Genomic DNA, 19382 nt, shown 5'->3' on the forward strand with positions numbered 1-19382 from the left:
ACCACCCACAACTGCAGGACTCTCCAGAGGGTGGTGCGGTCTGTACAATGCATCACTGAGGGCGAACTATCTGCCCTCCAGGACACCTACAGCTCCCAATGTCTCAGGAAGGCCAAAAAGATCATCAAGGACAACAACCTCCCGAGCCACTGCCTGTTCACCCTGCTATCATCCAGAAGGCGAGGTCAGTACAGGTGCATCAAAGCTGGGATTGAGAGACTGAAAAACAGCTTCTATCTCAAGGCCATCAGACTATTAAACAGCCATCATTAGCACAGAGGCTGCTGCCCACATACAGACTTGAAATCATTGGCCACTTTAATAAATGGAACACTAGTCACTTTAATAATATTTACATATCTTGCATTACTCATCTCATATGTATATACTGTATTATATACTATCTACTGTATCTTAGTCTATTCCGCTCTGACGTTGCTCATTCATATATTTATGTATTCTTAATTCCATTCCTTTACTTCGATTTGTGTGTATTAGGTATTTGTTGTGAAATTGCTAGATATTACTTGTTAGTTATTGCTGCACTGTCGGAACTAGAAGCACAAGCATTTTGCTACACCCGCAAAAACATCTGCTGAATACTATACAATAGAGTTGTATTTGATTTGATAATCAAGGGGGTGCAGGGCTTGTTTAAAGTACATTATAGTGACGTGGAAACATAATTTAGATGAAACAGTCATTATCCCCTGTTCAGAATGACTGGGCATCACTTGACTTTAGGGTACCACTATGGCGGAGAGTGGCTTGAGAATGTTCATTGCAATGGCATGATGTGCCTGAGTGATTGAAGTGCAGGACATGAATATAGGGAAACGGGTGCCAATTGGAACGTTTCATCCCCTGACATAATGATGGGGCTGCCCAATTCACTGCCTGATCTAAAACCCAGCTGTACTGAACAACTCTACAGTAGTCTCTCCTGATGCCTGCCTGTCCACATTTAGAGGAAGAGGTTGATTAGAGCCCCGCCCTCTGATATTTTTCATACAATAATACCCCAGCTTGGTCTTAATCTTCTTATAATCCTTACCCTTATATCTCTCCAGTCCTTTGCCCGCTTTCCTCCCCATCTATTTTCCTTACCTTGTCATCATTCTCTGGACTTTCTCTTTTCTTCTATTCTCCTCCCATCCCTCCTTCACGGTTAGAGTTTGAGGAGAGCTGACAGTTACCTGTGGGTATGTATCTGCAGTCGGTGAGGGTGAAATGGAGGGGTGGAGGAATGGAAGATTGGAGTGGTGGGCTTCTGGGAAATCAGGCAGAGCCAGGTGAATTCTGGTAGAGGCTTTTTGGGACAGATAGTATGGAAGACAGAGTGCAGTGTGGGACATCTCAATCCCACCTCTCTCGCTTTTCATTCTCTCCCTTCACCCCCCCACCCTCTCTCTCATTCTCCCTCTTCTCTCTTTTCTCCTCTCTCCCTCCAGCCCTCTCTCTCCTCTCTCTCTTTCTCTCGCCCCCTCTCTCCCCTCTCTCGTTCCCTCTCTCACCTCTTTTACTTAATTCCTCCCTCCTCCTGTATTCACACTACAGTCTCGTCTCCCCTCCCCTCCCCACTCCTACTCTTCTTTTAATCTTTTATCTTCTAATTACCCTATTTTAACTGTATTGTTCTTATATCAGTATTCCCATGACAAACCCCAACTTTATATTACTTTAACAGCAGGTAATGTAGTCCTTTCCTTTCTCCAGTATGAGTCATACTCTGTGTTTGTCCTAAGTGGCACCCTATTGCCTATACAGTGCTCTACTTTTGACCAGAGAAGTAGTTCACTATATAGAGAATAGGGTGCCGTTTTGGACACATTCTCTATCATGTCCCTGGTAGTCGAGGTCTTGTGATATACTCTCTGTGATTCTGAAGGTAGGAGCTATTTTGTTCCCCTCAGAGAAGTTGAGCAGAGGCGTAGTCCCTCTCCAGGGCTCACACACTCAAGGTTTGGTAAAAACAGAGGGAGGGGGGTGAGAGTGCTACACAGCATATCAGTTTGATTCAGATTTAGATTCTAAGTTGATTCTAGCTACGTCTCTTATTTGATGTTGTGTTGATTGGTGTTTTCGTCGTAGTTGTCATTTATAATAGAACACATTACCTGAGCCTGGTCCCTGTGGAGGTGGATGGCTGAGACTAAAGAGAGGGAGAGAAAGGAGGGGAAGAGAGACAAAGATCCCCCTAATGAATTAAAGGAAATAGAGAGGAGGAGATTCCCCATTGAAAATACTTGAAAAATCTGAACAACAAATGGAACTCAACATTTCTCACAAACAGAAGTTACAATGCAACTGCTTCATCTGAAGTCTCAAAGCAGAACCTTATACTTAGTCCCGTGTCTGAAATGGCACCCTGTTCCGTATTAACTTCCCTGTTTTTGACCAGGGCTCCTGTTGTGAAAAGTATTGCACTATTTCGGGAATAGGGTACCGTCTGGGACACAGGCCGGCGCTAGAATTGCAAATAAAAGTTACACAAACAAAATACTCTGAAAAGAACCACCAGTCTCGCTTGGCCTAATCCATATGATACGGCACATTAGCATAGTAATACTCTTCCTGCTCAGGATATGAAGATGTTTAATCTCTCTCCCTCTCGCTCTTTCTCTATGTATCTCTCTCTCTTTTTCTCTCTCTCCCCCTCTCGCTCTTTCTCTATGTATCTCTCTCTCTTTTTCTCTCTCTCCCCCTCTCGCTCTTTCTCTGTATCTCTCTCTCTTTTTCTCTCTCTCCCCCTCTCGCTCTTTCTCTATGTATCTCTCTCTCTTTTTCTCTCTCTCCCCTTCTCTCTCTGGCTCATTCTCTTCATTCCTCTCAAGTACTGACCTCCCTCTCTCCCCCTGGAATCTGTAAGTCCTAGTCATTCTGATGAGATATTCATCCAATTAAGGCTCTCCAGTCCTAATCCCTAACACACACCCTCCATCCCAGACAGGATATGGAAATGAATTATTATGTCAAATATGGAGCCGGTGCAAAACACACACACACACACACACACACACACACACACACACACACACACACACACACACACACACACACACACACACACACACACACACACACACACACGCTCTATAGTACATTTCTTTATCTGTGGATATTAAATTGGAGGCATTATTGGGTCATTGATTCCTCTTCCACACAGTTTGTGCCCTAGCTGGAGATAAAGCCTCAGCAGCAGGGTGAAGTTATGCAGATGTTTGTGTTTATTCTAGGAGTCTGTCTCTGCTCTGCTTAGTCCATTGTTTTCAGTGAATTGTACTTTAGTTTTTTTCTGTTCTCTGGCTCTCAACTTTCTGGTGCGTTGTATCTCTGTGGTGCGTTATATCTCTGTGGTGCGTCGTATCTTTGTGGTGCGTTGTATCTTTGTGGTGCGTTGTATCTCTGTGGTGCGTTATATCTCTGTGGTGCGTTGTATCTTTGTGGTGCGTTGTATCTCTGTGGTGCGTTATATCTCTGTGGTGCGTCGTATCTTTGTGGTGCGTTGTATCTCTGTGGTGCGTTGTATCTCTGTGGTGCGTTGTATCTCTGTGGTGCGTTGTAACTTTCTGGTGCGTTGTATCTCTGTGGTGCGTTGTATCTCTGTGGTGCACAGTGTATCTCTGTGGTGCGTTGTAACTTTCTGGTGCGTTGTATCTCTGTGGTGCGTTGTATCTCTGCGGTGCGTTGTATCTCTGTGGTGCGTTGTATCTCTGTGGTGCGTTGTATCTCTGTGGTGCGTTGTATCTCTGCGGTGCGTTGTATCTCTGTGGTGCGTTGTATCTCTGTGGTGCGTTGTATCTGGTGCGTTGTATCTCTGTGGTCTCTGTGGTATCTCTGTGGTGCGTTGTATCTCTGTGGTGCGTTGTATCTTTCTGGTGCGTTGTATCTCTGTGGTGCGTTGTATCTCTGTGGTGCGTTGTATCTCTGTGGTGCGTTGTATCTCTGTGGTGCGTTGTATCTCTGTGGTGCGTTGTATCTCTGCGGTGCGTTGTATCTCTGTGGTGCGTTGTATCTCTGTGGTGCGTTGTATCTCTGTGGTGCACAGTGTATCTCTGTGGTGCGTTGTAACTTTCTGGTGCGTTGTATCTCTGTGGTGCGTTGTATCTCTGCGGTGCGTTGTATCTCTGTGGTGCGTTGTATCTCTGTGGTGCGTTGTTTCTCTGTGGTGCGTTGTTTCTCTGTGGTGCGTTGTATCTCTGTGGTGCGTTGTATCTCTGTGGTGCGTTGTATCTCTGTGGTGCGTTGTAACTTTCTGGTGCATTGTATCTCTGTGGTGCGTTGTATCTCTGTGGTGCGTTGTAACTTTCTGGTGCGTTGTATCTCTGTGGTGCGTTGTATCTCTGTGGTGCGTTGTAGGGTGCATTCTATAAATTGTTCCTCCATTGTAATTTAACATCCTGGTCTTTGAAAGGACCCAGATATTACTGCACGGTAGGAGCTAGAAATACAAGCATTTAGCTGCACCTGCAAAAACATCTGATACAGCGTGTAGATTCTAGAGAAGGTTTTCTTCCTGGACATGCAAAGTCCATCATGGATCATTAAAAGCAGCAAGACCTGCTCCATAACTCAGCTTCTATAGCTACAACAGAACACACAGCCATCAAATAGCACCCAGCCCATCAAATAGCACCCAGTATCCTATATAGAACACTACTTTTGACCAGGGCGCATGGTGGACTGTAATAGGTAATAGGGTGCTATTTGGGACACAGTCCTTTGTCTGGATCGTTTGAATGGACTGGGCCACATTCATTCAAACCTGATATGAGAAACAACAAGGTGTTCGGACAGGTTTCTATTGTCAGACCATGTATCCTTTCTTTGCTTTATAATCATATCCTCTTTGTCTGGATCCATTGTAAGGACTTCGGTCACTATTCAATCAAACTAGCTATGGGGAACTTGTTGATATGTCGGTTATCTCTTTTGAAGATCGATATTCTTTGAACATGCATCCTCTATGTGCTTTGTAAAGACTTGTGATTACCAGAGCTGTGGTGTTTTGACCAGTTCCCTGCCTCAGTACATCATAGCTCTAAAACCCATCTGTTCCTCTAACAGCCTCGGTGTCTGCTGTAGCCAATATGTTTGGCATGACAACGACAAAGGAGCTGTCTTGGACAGAGACACGCTGACGCTGATAGATCAGAGACAGGCTGACTGCACCCTAGCTGCTATTAGCACTGCTGATGCTACACTGCAGCATTGCTCCCTTTTGTATTGGGTTGCGCAAAAAAAAGTCAGTTAAATCAAATTATATTTCAACTTACTGTGCCCGTGGGCAGGACGGTTGGTCATTAAAACAGGGTGAATATCTAAAAGGCCATATTATTAAACAGACTTTCCAAACGTGGGTCTGTTGTAGAGTGACTCCCGCCGGCACAGTAAGATGACATTTCATTTCACTTCTGGCTTTCACTTCTGGCTTCCCACGGACTGTTTCTCAGCAACCCAATACAAAAGGGAGCAACGCTGCAGTGTAACATCCCCATTGCTAATGGCAGCTAACTGCACCAATGCTGACTATATCTCTCACACAGGGGTGCAGTGAATACTGAAGACACTATCCTAATTCTATCTTCTATATTCTCTCTCTCTCTTTCTCTCTCTCTCTTATATTCTCTCTCTCTCTTTCTCCACTCCTCTCTCTCTCTCTCTCTCTCTCTCTCTCTCTCTCTCTCTCTCTCTCTCTCTCTCTCTCTCTCTCTCTCTCTCTCTCTCTCTCTCTCTCTCTCTCTCTCTCTCTCTCTCTCTCTCTCTCTCTCTCTCTCTTTCTCTCTCTCTCTCTCTCTCTCTCTCTCTCTCTCTCTCTCTCTCTCTCTCTCTCTCTCTCTCTCTCTCTCTCTCTCTCTCTCTCTCTCTCTCTCTCTCTCTCTCTCTCTCTTTCTCCCTCCTCTCTCTCTCTCTCTCTCTCTCTCTCTCTCTCTCTCTCTCTCTCTCTCTCTCTCTCTCTCTCTCTCTCTCTCTCCTCTCTCTCTCTCTCTCTCTCTCCTCTCTCTCTCTCTTTCTCTCTCTCTCTCTCTCTCTCTCTCTCTCTCTCTCTCTCTCTCTCTCTCTCTCTCTCTCTCTCTCACCTCCTCTATTTTGTGTTGTGATTTTAATTACTCTTTTCCTCAGTTCGAGTCTGTTAATAATTATCCAAGCCTATTCACTTCCTGGTAATCAACAGAGGAAAGTGTGAGTGTCTACCTCACTACTTTAATGGCCCTGTTGGTTTGTATACGCCAAGTCCCAAATGGCAGGACTCCCTATAAACCCTGGTCAAAAGTCGTGCACTATATTGGAAATAGGGTGCCATTTGGGACACAGACCTATTCTCAAACGATCGTGGAATAGCTGCCAGGTGGAAGCCATGTTGAGAGGTACTTAAGTGTGAGGACACTGTGTACTGGGTAGAGAAGCTGCACCTGCCTACAGATACACACAGCCTCAGAGATACAGAATCCAATCATAATAAAATAAAAATGTTATTGGGCGTGTATACATATTTGCAGATGTTTTTGCAGGTGCAGCTAAATGCTTGTATTTCTAGCTCATACCGTGCAGTAATACCTAGCAATACAGAACAATACACACAAATCCAAAGTAATGAAATGGAGAAATTTCACAACGAGCAATGTATATATACACTCAGTGTACAAAAGGAACACCTTCCTAATATATTTTGCCCTCAGAATAGTTTCAATTTGTCAGGGCAGTGACTCCACAAGGTGTTGAAGGTGTTACACAGAGATGCTGGCCCATGTTGACTCCAAAGCTTCCCACAGTTGTGTCAAGTTGGCTGGTAGTGGATCTCTGCTCGTTCCATCTCATCCCACCGATGGATTGAGAACTGGGGACTGGGCAGGCTAGTACAATCCTAGCCGTGTGGCATGGGGCATTATCATGCTGAAATAATCTCATTGTAGATGGATACATTGCTGCCATGAAGGGATGCACCTTATTTGCAATGATGATCAGATATCCTGTGGCATTCAAACATTGCTCCACTTTTATTAAGGGGCCCAATGTGTGCCATGAAAACACACCCCACACCATTAACACAATCAGCCTGCAATGTATTTTACATTTTTCTATTTTAAGGGGTGGATCAGCTTTAATATTGGGGATAGATTTATATATATAAACATTCATACAGTTGAAGTCGGAAGTTGACATACACCTTAGCCAAATACAAATATAAATACTCAGTTTTTCACAATTCCTGACATTTAAACATAGTAAACATTCCTTGTCTTAGGTCAGTTAGGATCACCACTTTATTTTAAGATTGTGAAATGTCAGAATATTAGTAGAGAGTGATTTATTTCAGCTCTTATTTCTTTCATCACATTCCCAGTGGGTCAGAAGTTTACATACACTCAATTAGTGTTTGGTAGCATTGCCTTGAAATTGTTTAACTTGGGTCAAACATTTCGGTTAGCCTTCCACAAGCTTCCCACAACAAGTTGGGAGAATTTTGGCCCATTCCTCCTGACAGAGCTGGTGTAACTGAGTCAGGTTTGTAGGTCTCATTGCTCGCACACACTTTTTCAGTTCTTCCCACAAATTCTCTATAGGATTGAGGTCAGGGCTTTGTGATGGCCAAAACCATAAGCAAATAGTGATGACTAAAGAGTTAATCAGCGTGATTTTTCCACAAATAGACAGGTATTGCCTTTACATGGTAGGAAGATCTTATCTGTTTTTGCTTTCTATTAAAATTTATTGGAGTGAGATCATTTCTATATTTCGGGATTTGTATACCGAGTGTGTCCATATCCCCGTCAGACCATTTTATTGGTAAACTACACGGTAATGTAAAAGTTACGTTTTTTTTACTGATCCAATATGTAATATGGTACAGTTATCATAAGTGGTTTGGTTTTAATCCAGAGTTTAGCAAAAGTATCTAGATCCTCTATGAGGCTGTGGGGGGATTCTAATTGTGGTTTTAAAAGAAAACATGAATCATCAGCGTAAAATGACACCTTTGTTTTTAAGCCATGGATATTTTTATAAAAATGTAAAAAAATATATATTATTTTTTAAATTTTACCCCCTTTTCTCCCCAATTTCGTGGTATCCAATTGTTAGTCGTTACTATCTTGTCTCATCGCTACAACTCCCGTACGGGCTCGGAAGAGAAAAAGGTTGAAAGTCAAGCGTCCTCCGATACACAACCCAACCAAGCCGCATTGCTTCTTAACACAGCACGCATCCAACCCGGAAGCCAGCCGCACCAATGTGTCGGAGGAAACACTGTGCACCTGGCAACCTTGGTTAGCACGCACTGCGCCCGGCCCGCCACAGGAGTCTCTGATGCGCGATGAGACAAGGATATCCCTACTGGCCAAGCCCTCCCTAACCCGGACGACGCTATGCCAATTGTGCGTCGCCCCCCCGGGCGCGGCCGGTTACGATAGAGCCTGGGCACGAACCCAGAGTCTCTGGTGGCACAGCTGGCGCTGCAGTACAGCGCCCTTAACCACTGCGCCACCCAGGGGCCAAGCCACGGATTTCTAATCCCTTAATCCAGTATTATTGTTGTATCTAATTTGAGTTAGATAACAATAATAGATAGATATGCCGATAGTGGACAACCTTGTTTTACTCCTCTTGACAGTTTAAAACGTTCTGAGATGTAGCCATTATTTACTATTTTACACCTAGGGTTACTATACATAACTTTAACCCATTTTATAAGAGATTCTCCAAAATTGAAATATTCAAGGCATTTATATATAAACTCCAGTCGTACTTTATCAAAAGCCTTTTCAAAACCAGGCCTAGTTTCCCCATTATTTTATAGTATTCTATTGTTTCCAGTACTTGTCTTATATTATCTCCAATGTATCAACCATGTAAAAAACCTGTCTGATGAGGATGAATAATATCTGACAATGCCTTTTAAATTCTATGCGCCAAGCATTTAGCTAGAATTTTTGCCTCACAACACTGAAGTGTAAGAGGCCTCCAATTTTTTGAATGGACTGGATCTTTATATATATCACTTGGATCCTGTTTCAGTACTAATGAAATCAGACCTTTGTAACGGCGTTCGTTTGTTGAAGGAGAGTCGGACCAAAATGCAGCGTGGTGGTTACTCATGTTCTTTAATGACGAAAAGACGATACATGAAATAACTAAATATATACAAAACAACAAACGGAACGTGAAAACCTATACAGCCTGTCTGGTGAACACTAACACAGAGACAGGAACAATCACCCACAAAATACACAGTGAAACCCAGGCTACCTAAATATGGTTCCCAATCAGAGACAACGAGAATCACCTGACTGATTGAGAACCGCCTCAGGCAGCCAAACCTATGCTACACCCCTACTCAGCCGCAATCCCAATGCCTACAAAACCCCAATACGAAACGCAACAAAATAAACCCATGTCACACCCTGGCCTGACCAAATATATAACGAAAACACAAAATACTATGACCAAGGCGTGACAACCTTCTTGTTGCGTGTCCGATAATCTACCGTTTATATAGGAGTGGTTAAAACATGCTAATAATGGTCCTCTGAGTTAAAAAAAAAAAAAGTTTGGTATACAGTACATCCACTGGTATGCCATCCAGCCCTGGAGTTTTCCCAGCCTTAAAGGCTTTAATTGCATCAAGAAGTTCCTCCTCTGTAATTTGGCCTTCACATGAGTCTTTCTGGACAGATGTTAATTTCACATTATTAATAGGAAAAAAAAACACAATTAGATTTGGGTTAAACAAAAACATATACTCAAAGTACTTTACTTCCTCTTTCAAAATATAATTTGGTGAATCATGCGGGACTCCATCATCCAAGTTTTTTTTGGAAGCATTTCTATGTTGAAGATTGAAAAATTATTTGGTGCACTTTGTCCCATATTCCGTCCAGTTTGCTTTATTTTTTATAATATATTTTTTTATAATATATTACACTGGATCTTTCTTGAATAAGTTCCTCCATTTCTTTTTGTTTTTCCTCTAACTTATTCTGTGCCTCCAAGGTATAGTTGTTATTGCTATCTAACTGTACTGTTAGTCCTTGAATTTCCTTTGTTAATATGGACTCTCTTGATCTAAATTGCTTTGGTTTTATAGATGAATACTGAATTGCATGGCCTCTAAAGGCACATTTAAAAGTGTCTTATACAATAAGGGGATCTGCTGTACCTATGTTATGTTGGAAAAAGTCAGTTATAAATGCTTCTGTCCTAGTTATAAACAAGTTCTCATCCAATATCCTCTCCCATGTGGAAATTCTGTAAGAGTAATATATATGTCATATGTGATGATCCGACCGCATTCTGTCCCCTATCAACCCAATTTAAAACTTTTGGTGCCAGAGAGAATGACATAAGACAGTAATCAAGACGACTAGCTTGATTAAGCCTCCGCCATGTATATCTCACTAGGTCAGGGTATTTAAGCCTCCATAAATCCACTAACATTCATGATTTCCTTAAGTGCCTGAGGGTGATAGTTTGTAGTGTGATTTCCTTTACGGTCCATAGAGGTATTTAAAACCATATTAAAATCCCCCACCATAATAATAGAGTCTAGTGTTGCTTGTAGAGTTGATACATTCTCATATATATATTCAAAGATGCTTGGATCACCATTATTTGGACCATATAGGTTAATAAGCCTTATCTGTTTATTGTCCAATAACACATTTAAAATAATCCCTCTACCTTGATGATCTGTTTGGACAATTTGCACATTTGGATCAAAATGACTGAACATGCCCCCCTGTGGGGGATCAGCTTGGCAGAGTTGTTGTTGCCTACCATCACCACCTGGGGGTGTCCCATCAGGAAGTCCAGGACCCAGTTGCACAGGGCCTCGATCTTAGTGCTGAGCTTGGATTGCACTATGGTGTTGAAGGCTGAGCTGTAGTCCATAAACAGCATTCTTACATAGGTATTCCTCTTGCCCAGGTGGGATAGGGCAGTGTGCAGTGCGATGGGGATTGCGTCATCCATAGATCTGTTGGGGCGGTATGCAAATTGTTGTGGGTCTAGGGTGTGGGTTAAGATTTTTTCATCTTTGATTGCATTACGGAGGTCATAGCTGGTCTGTTTGTACACGTCCCTGTTCCCAGTCACCTTGCCCTGGTTAAATGCAGTGGTTCTTGCTTTCAGTTTTGCGTGAATGCTGCCATCTATCTACAGTTTTTGCTTTTGATAAGTTCAAATCATCACAGTGGGAACAATATTCCCTATGCACTTCCTGATGAACTCAGTCACCGAGTCAGTGTGTACGTGGATACTATTCTCAGACACAACCCGGAACATTTCCCAGTCTGCGTGATCAAAACAATCTTGAAGCGTAGATTCTGATTGGTCAGACCCACATTAAACAGTCCTTGCCACAGCTAATTCCTGTTTCTGCCTATAGGACCGGAGGAGAAAATTGGTTTTATTTGGAGGGCCTTGTAGTTGTCCCGGAAGGGGGAATAGCAATGATCCAGAGTGTACGATGCGCAAGTAGTACATGTGTTGATAACATTTCGGAAGCGTTTTCCTCACATGTATTTTAAGTACCCAGCTGCAATAAATGTAGTCTCATAATATATGGTTTCCAGTTTGCACAATGTCCAGTGTAGTTATTTAAGAATCCGTTGTGGTGTCGGTTTTGGAGGGAAAATACACAGCAGTGATAATGACCAGAGAAAATTCTCCCACGAGGTAATGCGGTCGGCATTTGATGGTGAGGTATTCTAGATCAGGAGAACATTACCACAATCACAGCATTGGTAGTTAATCATGAAACATACACTTTTATTTTTCCCAGAGAGTTCTTTCTTCCTGTCTGTGTGATGGACAGGGACAATATATCCAGAGAGAGCCATGATTCTGTAAAACAGAGTATGTTACAGTCCCTGATGTCTTGCTGGAAGGAGATCTTCGCCCTGAGCCTGTCTACTTTATTGTCCAGAGACTGAACGTTAGTGAGTAATATACTCTGAAGAGGTGGACGGTATGCACGCCTCCCGAGTCTGACTAGGAGAGCTCACTTCTTCTTCCTTTTCTCCGGCGTCTTCGTTTTGGTGCATCCCCCGGGATGAATGGAACTGCCCCCGGGATGAATGGAACTGCCCTCGGGATGAATGGAACTGCCCCCGGGATGAATGGAACTGCCCCCGGGATGAATGGAACTGCCCCCGGGATGAATGGAACTGCCCCCGGGATGAATGGAACTGCCCCGGGATGAATGGAACTGCCCCGGGATGAATGGAACTGCCCCGGGATGAATGGAACTGCCCCGGGATGAATGGAACTGCCCCCGGGATGAATGGAACTGCCCCGGGATGAATGGAACTGCCCCCGGGATGAATGGAACTGCCCCGGGGATGAATGGAACTGCCCCGGGATGAATGGAACTGCCCCCGGGATGAATGGAACTGCCCCCGGGATGAATGGAACTGCCCCGGGGATGAATGGAACTGCCTCGGGGATGAATGGAACTGCCTCGGGGATGAATGGAACTGCCCCGGGATGAATGGAACTGCCCCGGGGATGAATGGAACTGCCCCGGGATGAATGGAACTGCCCCGGGATGAATGGAACTGCCCCGGGGATGAATGGAACTGCCCCGGGGATGAATGGAACTGCCCCCGGGATGAATGGAACTGCCCCCGGGATGAATGGAACTGCCCCGGGGATGAATGGAACTGCCCCGGGGATGAATGGAACTGCCTCGGGGATGAATGGAACTGCCTCGGGGATGAATGGAACTGCCTCGGGGAGTTCAAACAAAGGATCCAATTCAGGGAAGTCTAATTTCTGGTCTAAATGCTGGTAAGTGGCCTCCAATCTAATATCCAAAATCATTTTTGGGGCTGTAGGTAATAATTTGAGAATCGTTCCGAGCAAATAATGTAAGAAATAACACACACACACACACACAAAATATACTGCAAAACTGTCTAGGAGCTAGAAAGAGGTTGTTGATAGGGGTGAATCTATGTCTTTCTAACAGGGAAATAAACCATTTCCTTAGAGTGTATCGGATCTTACTAAGTAGAACCAAAAGGAAGGCCTGGGGCTTTCCTGGGTGTGCAAACTTAACAGGAACAGCTCTTTGCTGTGGCTATAATAACATATCCAATGTCCCAATGTTCTAACTTCTCTTCCTGTCTATACGGTGTGAAGAAAAAGATGAGGAGTAAATGATTGAAGCAGATTAACACAAGCCCTAACCATACAAACAAAAATACTGATAACTAAACCAAGAGGTATCATTGGTGTCGTTTCCAAAGCGAGCAAATGAAGCATAGTGGGCAGGACAAGCAAGGAGGTGGGCAGAGCATATTTCCATTTGGTAATACCTACTCTGTGAATTGCACTCCTCTGTGAATTGCACTTTTAGAAAGGGTCAAGTCTACAAAATCTGTTCGTAACAGATTATAGTTTTAGGAACAGAAAACCATATTGAGATGGAATGTTTCATCAATGAGAACATTTTCAACGAGCTCCATCTTCACTTTCCACCACCGGACTTCCTTTCACCACCATATTTGGTGGTGAGGGGAGGTTCTAAATGGATGCTTTAGATTCATACACCCTGTGTCATGTCTGGGTTTCTCCTTTTGTCTGTGATATCAAATCCAATTGGATTTGTCACATGCGCCGAATACAACGCTTACTTACAAGCCCTTAACCAACAATGCAGTTTTAAGAAAAATAAGTGTTGAAATAAAAACAACTAATAATTAAAGAGCAGCAGTAAAATAACAGTAGTGAGGCTATATACAGGGGCTACTGGTACAGATTCAGTGTGTGGGGGTACAGGTTAGTTGAGGTAATTGAGGTAATATCTACAGTACATGTAGGTAGAGTTAATGTGACTATGCATAGATAATAACAGAGAGTAGCAGCAGCGTAAAATAGGGGGTTCGGGGACAATGCAATTAGTCTGGGTAGCCATTTGATTAGCTGTTTGAGAGTCTTATGGCTTGGGGGTAGAAGCTGTTTAGAAGCCTTTTGGACCTAGACTTGGCGCTCCGGTACCGCTTGCCGTGCGGTAGCAGAGAGAACAGTCTATCACTAGGGTGGCTGGAGTCTTTGACAATTTTTTAGGGCCTTCCTCTGACACTGCCTGGTATAGAGGTCCTGGATGGCAGGAAGCTTGGCCCCAGTGATGTCCTAGGCCGTACGCACTACCCTTTGTAGTGCCTTGCGGTTGGATGCTGAGCAGTTGCCGTACCAGATAGTTTTGCAACCAGTATGCTCTTAATGGTGCACCTGTAGAACTTTCTGAGGACCCATGCCAAATCATTTCAGTCTCCTGAGGGGGAATAGGCTTTGTCGTGCCCTCTTCACGACTGTCTTGGTGGGTTTGAATCGTGATAGTTTGTTGCTGATGTGGACACCAAGGAACTTGAAGCTCTCAACCTCCTCCACTACAGCCCCATCGAGGCGAATGGGGGTGTGCTCGGTCCTCCTTTTCCTGTAATCCACAATCATCTCCTTTGTCTTGATCACATTGAGGGAGAGGTTGTTGTCCTGGCACCACACGGCCAGGACTCTGACCTCCTCCCTATAGGCTGTCTCGTCGTTGTCGGTGATCAGGCCTACCACTGTTGTGTCGTCTGCAAACTTAATGATGGTGTTGGAGTCGTGCCTGGCCATGCAGTCATGGGTGAACCGGGAGTACAGGAGAGGACTGAGCACACACCCGAGGGGCCACAGTGTTGAGGATCAGTGTGGCAGATGTTATCTAACCTTACCAACTGAGGGCGGCCCATCAGGAAGTCCAGGATCCAGTTGCAGAGGGAGGTGTTTAGTCCCAGGATTCTTAGCTTAGTGATGAGCTTTGAGGGCACTATGGTGTTGAACACTGAGCTGTAGTCAGTAAATAGCATTCTCACATAGGTGTTCCTTTTGTCCAGGTGGGAAAGGGCAGAGTGGAGTGCAATAGAGATTGCATCATCTGTGGATCTGTTGGGGCGGTATGCAAATTGGAGTGGGTCTACAGTTTCTGGGATAATGGTGTTGATGTGAGCCATGACCAGCCTTTCAAAGCAATTCCTGACTACAAATTAGAGTGCTACGGGTCAGTAGTCATTTAGGCAGGTTACCTTAATGTTCTTGAGCACAGGGACTATGGTGGTCTGCTTGAAACATGTTGGTATTACAGACTCAGTCAGGGGCAGGTTGAAAACCCCGCCCCTTCCCATTCTAGCCTCTCCTCTTCCTGTTGTAACACCTCCCCTTCCTCTTTCTCCAGTGTGAAGATGGAGGGGAAGAGTAAAGGGTTGAAGCAGCAGCAGCAGCATCACAAGAAGCTCCTGGCGGCCATGTTGTCCCAGGATTCCTTTGACTCCGCCCATAGCTCCGCCCCCTCACTCACCGAGGAGGAAATAGAGGATGAGGATGATGCCATGGAACTGTTGGGTAAGATCAGACAAATGTGCTTACACACACACACACAGGCATTCACGCACAGGGGTCGATGGGTTCACATCTTCTGCTCTTCAAGCCCCATTTTCCCACTAACAACTACTAAACAAAACCAGACTGAATACTGATTCACATTTCAAATATGCCAGTGAAGATAATGACTCTATTTTCATGGAGGGTCATTGAGTTCTGACTTTAAGATGTTGCTTGCGTCTTCATTACGGCTGAGCTAGACTACCAAGTTCCACAACAACAACAACCTCCAGATATGCTGAATATGGAAAACACATTCATAAACACTGAACGGAATTTCCTTCCTTTGTGAATAAGAAACACTTACATGACAGTCAGGCTCTAGACAACAGATGATTGCATTGCAAATGGTCTCTCTCTATAATCTAAGAGGCAAGACAAATTGTGTACTGTAAATGTAGGATAACCATGAATAACAGATACATGATAATCCACAGCCAAACTAGATGAAACAAAACAAAGTATGCACACACACACACACAACCACACACATTCCCATGCTGTAGTGTAGCTGTAACAGTATAACTTTAGTCCGTCCCCTCACCCATACCCGGGCTCGAACCAGGGACCCTCTGCACACATCAACAACAGTCACCCACGAAGCATCGTTACCCATCTCCACAAAAGCCGCGGCCCTTGCAGAGCAAGGGGAACCACTACTTCAAGGTCTCAGAGCAAGTGACGTCACCGATTGAAACGCTATTTAGCGCGCACCACCGCTAACTAGCTAGCCGTTTCCCATCCGTTACATAGCTACTCCATGGTAGTACAGAATGGTTTAGAAGTGTCTTGCTGTGTTCTTCACAGTGCTTACAGTCACCTGTTATCTGGCCAAGTAAAACTCAACTTCACAATGTACTGTGCTTTTTTCTGTGTAATTGCTATTCTCAGTAATTTCGTGCCAAATCCATAGTTTTTGATAAAAACTTTGCGATGTCGCAGCTCAACTCCGTTGATGTATATATGCCATTTAGCAGACGCTTTTATCCAAAGCGACTTACAGTCATGTGTGCATACATTCTACGTATGGGTGGTCCCGGGAATCGAACCCACTACCCTGGCGTTACAAGCGCCATGCTCTACCAACTGAGCTACAGATGTGAAGTACACTGTGGGGTTGAGCTGTATTTATCTACCTGTTATCATGCCCTCTCCCACACACTGAGCACCAGTGTGCGTATGTGTGTGTGTTGGTCAAGAAATGTGTGATTCAACCATTCATAACAATTTAGGCTGTAATTCATAAGGGCAATGAATGAGTGAACAAACAAACACTATATTCCTTTATATTTTTTGTTTGAGGGTGTTTTTTGATTCCCGGAAGTTTCTTGTGTGACTTGAGGTGCTTTTCCTGGATTACACAGTGAGGGGATGTCTGTTCTTTCTGCTCCTGTCACCTTGTCTGACCAGACACTGAGGTATCTTGTCTCATGTCAAATTCAATTTGTTCTCTTTCTTGTAAAGGTAGTGTTCTCTGTTATCAAAGCTCTCTCTCTCTCTTTCTCCCGCTCTCTCTCTTTCTCCCGCTCTCGCTCTTTCTCCCGCTCTCGCTCTCCCTCCCGCTCTCTCTCTCCCTCCCGCTCTCTCTCTCCCTCCCGCTCTCTCTCTCCCTCCCGCTCTCTCTCTCTCTCTCCCTCCCGCTCTCTCTCGCTCCCGCTCTCCCTCCCTCCCGCTCTCTCTTTCTCCCGCTCTCTCTTTCTCCCGCTCTCTCTTTCTCCCGCTCTCTCCTGCATTATAATCCTTACCTCCAGCGATAGGTAGGTAGGTAGAATAAAGTACAAAGGGGATTATCCCTGGGCTCTGGCTCTGTTGTTATGAAAGGCCTCATTCTTCTGATACTCGATTCATGCTAAGGGAGAAACACACACCCACAGAGGGAAATAGCTGACTCATAACCTTACAAAATGCTACTTTAAATCCCACAGATTACCTGCTGTTTTCTATTTCTTTCTGTCTTTTCCAACACCTATTGCTCTGCAGTATATGTTCAAATACAGATCAGCCAAAGTAATGCTTTAGCGTAGCATGACTTTCTGTAACGCGTGTCGACCAACTTGTTGTACTGAACAGAACGGACCACATCCTTTCCGCTCATTCCTGTCTGAGTGTCTTGTATGGCCACTCCCTCTCCCCAGATGGGGAAGCAGGAGTCCAATTACACAGTAGTTGACCATCTCTATCCCCTTTCCCCCTCTTATTCTCTCTCCCCTTAGTCTCTTCTGTAGTGACAGATAATCAATGTCCTCCCCCACTTCAGAAGGCCGTGTCATCTGCAGAGCACAGCACATCCAGAGTGCTCATTTGTAAAGTGGCGTCTGGATGAGCTGAAGTAGACTAATTATTCATATGTGTTTAATGTTTTCCCTGTTCGAGAAGGAGAGGACTCTGTTGGTCGTTTCACACTATATAAACCATATTTAATCAAAGGGGCATTTTGTGAGTTGATTATATGAAATGACCCTGCTTGGTCTTATCTCTGATTGATCATAATTCTGATAGCTGTGTGTCTGACTCTTAACGGCTATAGCCGACAGTCTAGTCCACAGATAGCAGATGTTCAGAGGGGATGATGCAATGAGGTCATTTGTGATTCTGTGTGAAGGCTTGGCCTAATATAGTGAAGGGTTTTGCCTGGTACAGCCCATTGAGACTGGGCCGGTCCTGGTAGAGAGAGAGGGAGAGAGGTCTATCAGTCTTACTTAATGGCCTTCCAGACTACAGAAATACAGAGATGGTAAGGAGAGAAGAGAGATGCCCAGTGGTTGGTGACAATAGGACTGTCCTATTGTCTTAATTAAGCTTTGAGAAACAGGGGATTGCAATTATAGTGGACATCATGCGATCTGAACTTGACTTCAAATAAGCCACACTGTTTTGATTAGGACTCAGGGAGTTGTGATGGAGATAATATTCAACAGAGTGGCTGCGGTTCCAGATTTTCTGGAACCTGACTTGCTGTGGCTAATGATAGAGATTTCTCTGCATGTGCAGAATTTACTTTTATGTAGCTGCTGCCCACTCTGCTGCCCACTGTGCTGCCCACTCTGCTGTCTACGTAGCTTCTGCTCAGTGCTCCGCTGCTGCTGCCCACTCTGCTGCCCACTGTGCTGCCCACTCTGCTGTCTACGTAGCTTCTGCTCAGTGCTCCGCTGCTGCTGCCCACTCTGCTGCCCACTGTGCTGCCCACTCTGCTGTCTACGTAGCTTCTGCTCAGTGCTCCGCTGCTGCTGCCCACTCTGCTGCCCACTGTGCTGCCCACTGTGCTGCCCACTCTGCTGCCCACTGTGCTGCCCACTCTGCTGCCCACTGTGCTGCCCACTCTGCTGCCCACTGTGCTGCCCACTCTGCTGTCCACTCTGCTGCCCACTCTGCTGTCCACTCTGCTGCCCACTCTGCTGTCCACTCTGCTGCCCACTCTGCTGTCCACTCTGCTGCCCACTCTGCTGTCCACTCTGCTGTCCACTCTGCTGTCCACTCTGCTGCCCACTCTGCTGCCCACTCTGCTGTCCACTCTGCTGCCCACTCTGCTGTCTACGTAGCTTCTGCTCAGTGCTCCGCTGCTGCTGCCCATTTCCTGACCCTCGGAGGGAAACTTGATATCTAAAACTAAAGCCCTATTTTATTTTTACAGTCGAAGCTAAAGACATAGTCGACATGTTCGAGCTGTGCATTCCTTGCCTCAAGCGCGATTGAATGTCATTTTGTCAGGAAACAAAACAACATGATCGGCATGTTCGTACAAACGTTGTCGCCTGTTGTAACAGTATTGCAAACCTAAGCACGACGCAAAGGCTGTCTTGTGATTTCATGTTCTTCTTAGCTGCTGAGTTACATGCAGCTATTTAGGCCAGCATATCAAACACAAGCAAGACAGACACTACAGTCAAAATAGCGGTTTAATATTATTTTCTCATCATCATTGCAAACATTGACTCGTTCTTTTTACATCTACTTTCACT

At 44.7% G+C, this 19382-nt stretch overlaps 1 protein-coding gene across 2 annotated transcripts in view; it reads left to right on the forward strand.

The window, feature by feature from the left end:
- Positions 1-19382, forward strand: part of c4h8orf34 (chromosome 4 C8orf34 homolog) — a 175209-nt gene that overhangs the window by 73933 nt on the left and 81894 nt on the right. For both annotated transcript variants that reach the window (XM_052504950.1, XM_052504954.1), the window contains exon 7: positions 15218-15384. In XM_052504950.1, coding sequence (XP_052360910.1) covers positions 15218-15384 — 167 coding nt within the window. The remainder of the gene's footprint in view (positions 1-15217; positions 15385-19382) is intronic.

The sequence above is a fragment of the Oncorhynchus keta genome, chromosome 4 (assembly GCF_023373465.1).
Source record: "Oncorhynchus keta strain PuntledgeMale-10-30-2019 chromosome 4, Oket_V2, whole genome shotgun sequence".
Lineage (NCBI taxonomy): Eukaryota > Metazoa > Chordata > Actinopteri > Salmoniformes > Salmonidae > Oncorhynchus > Oncorhynchus keta.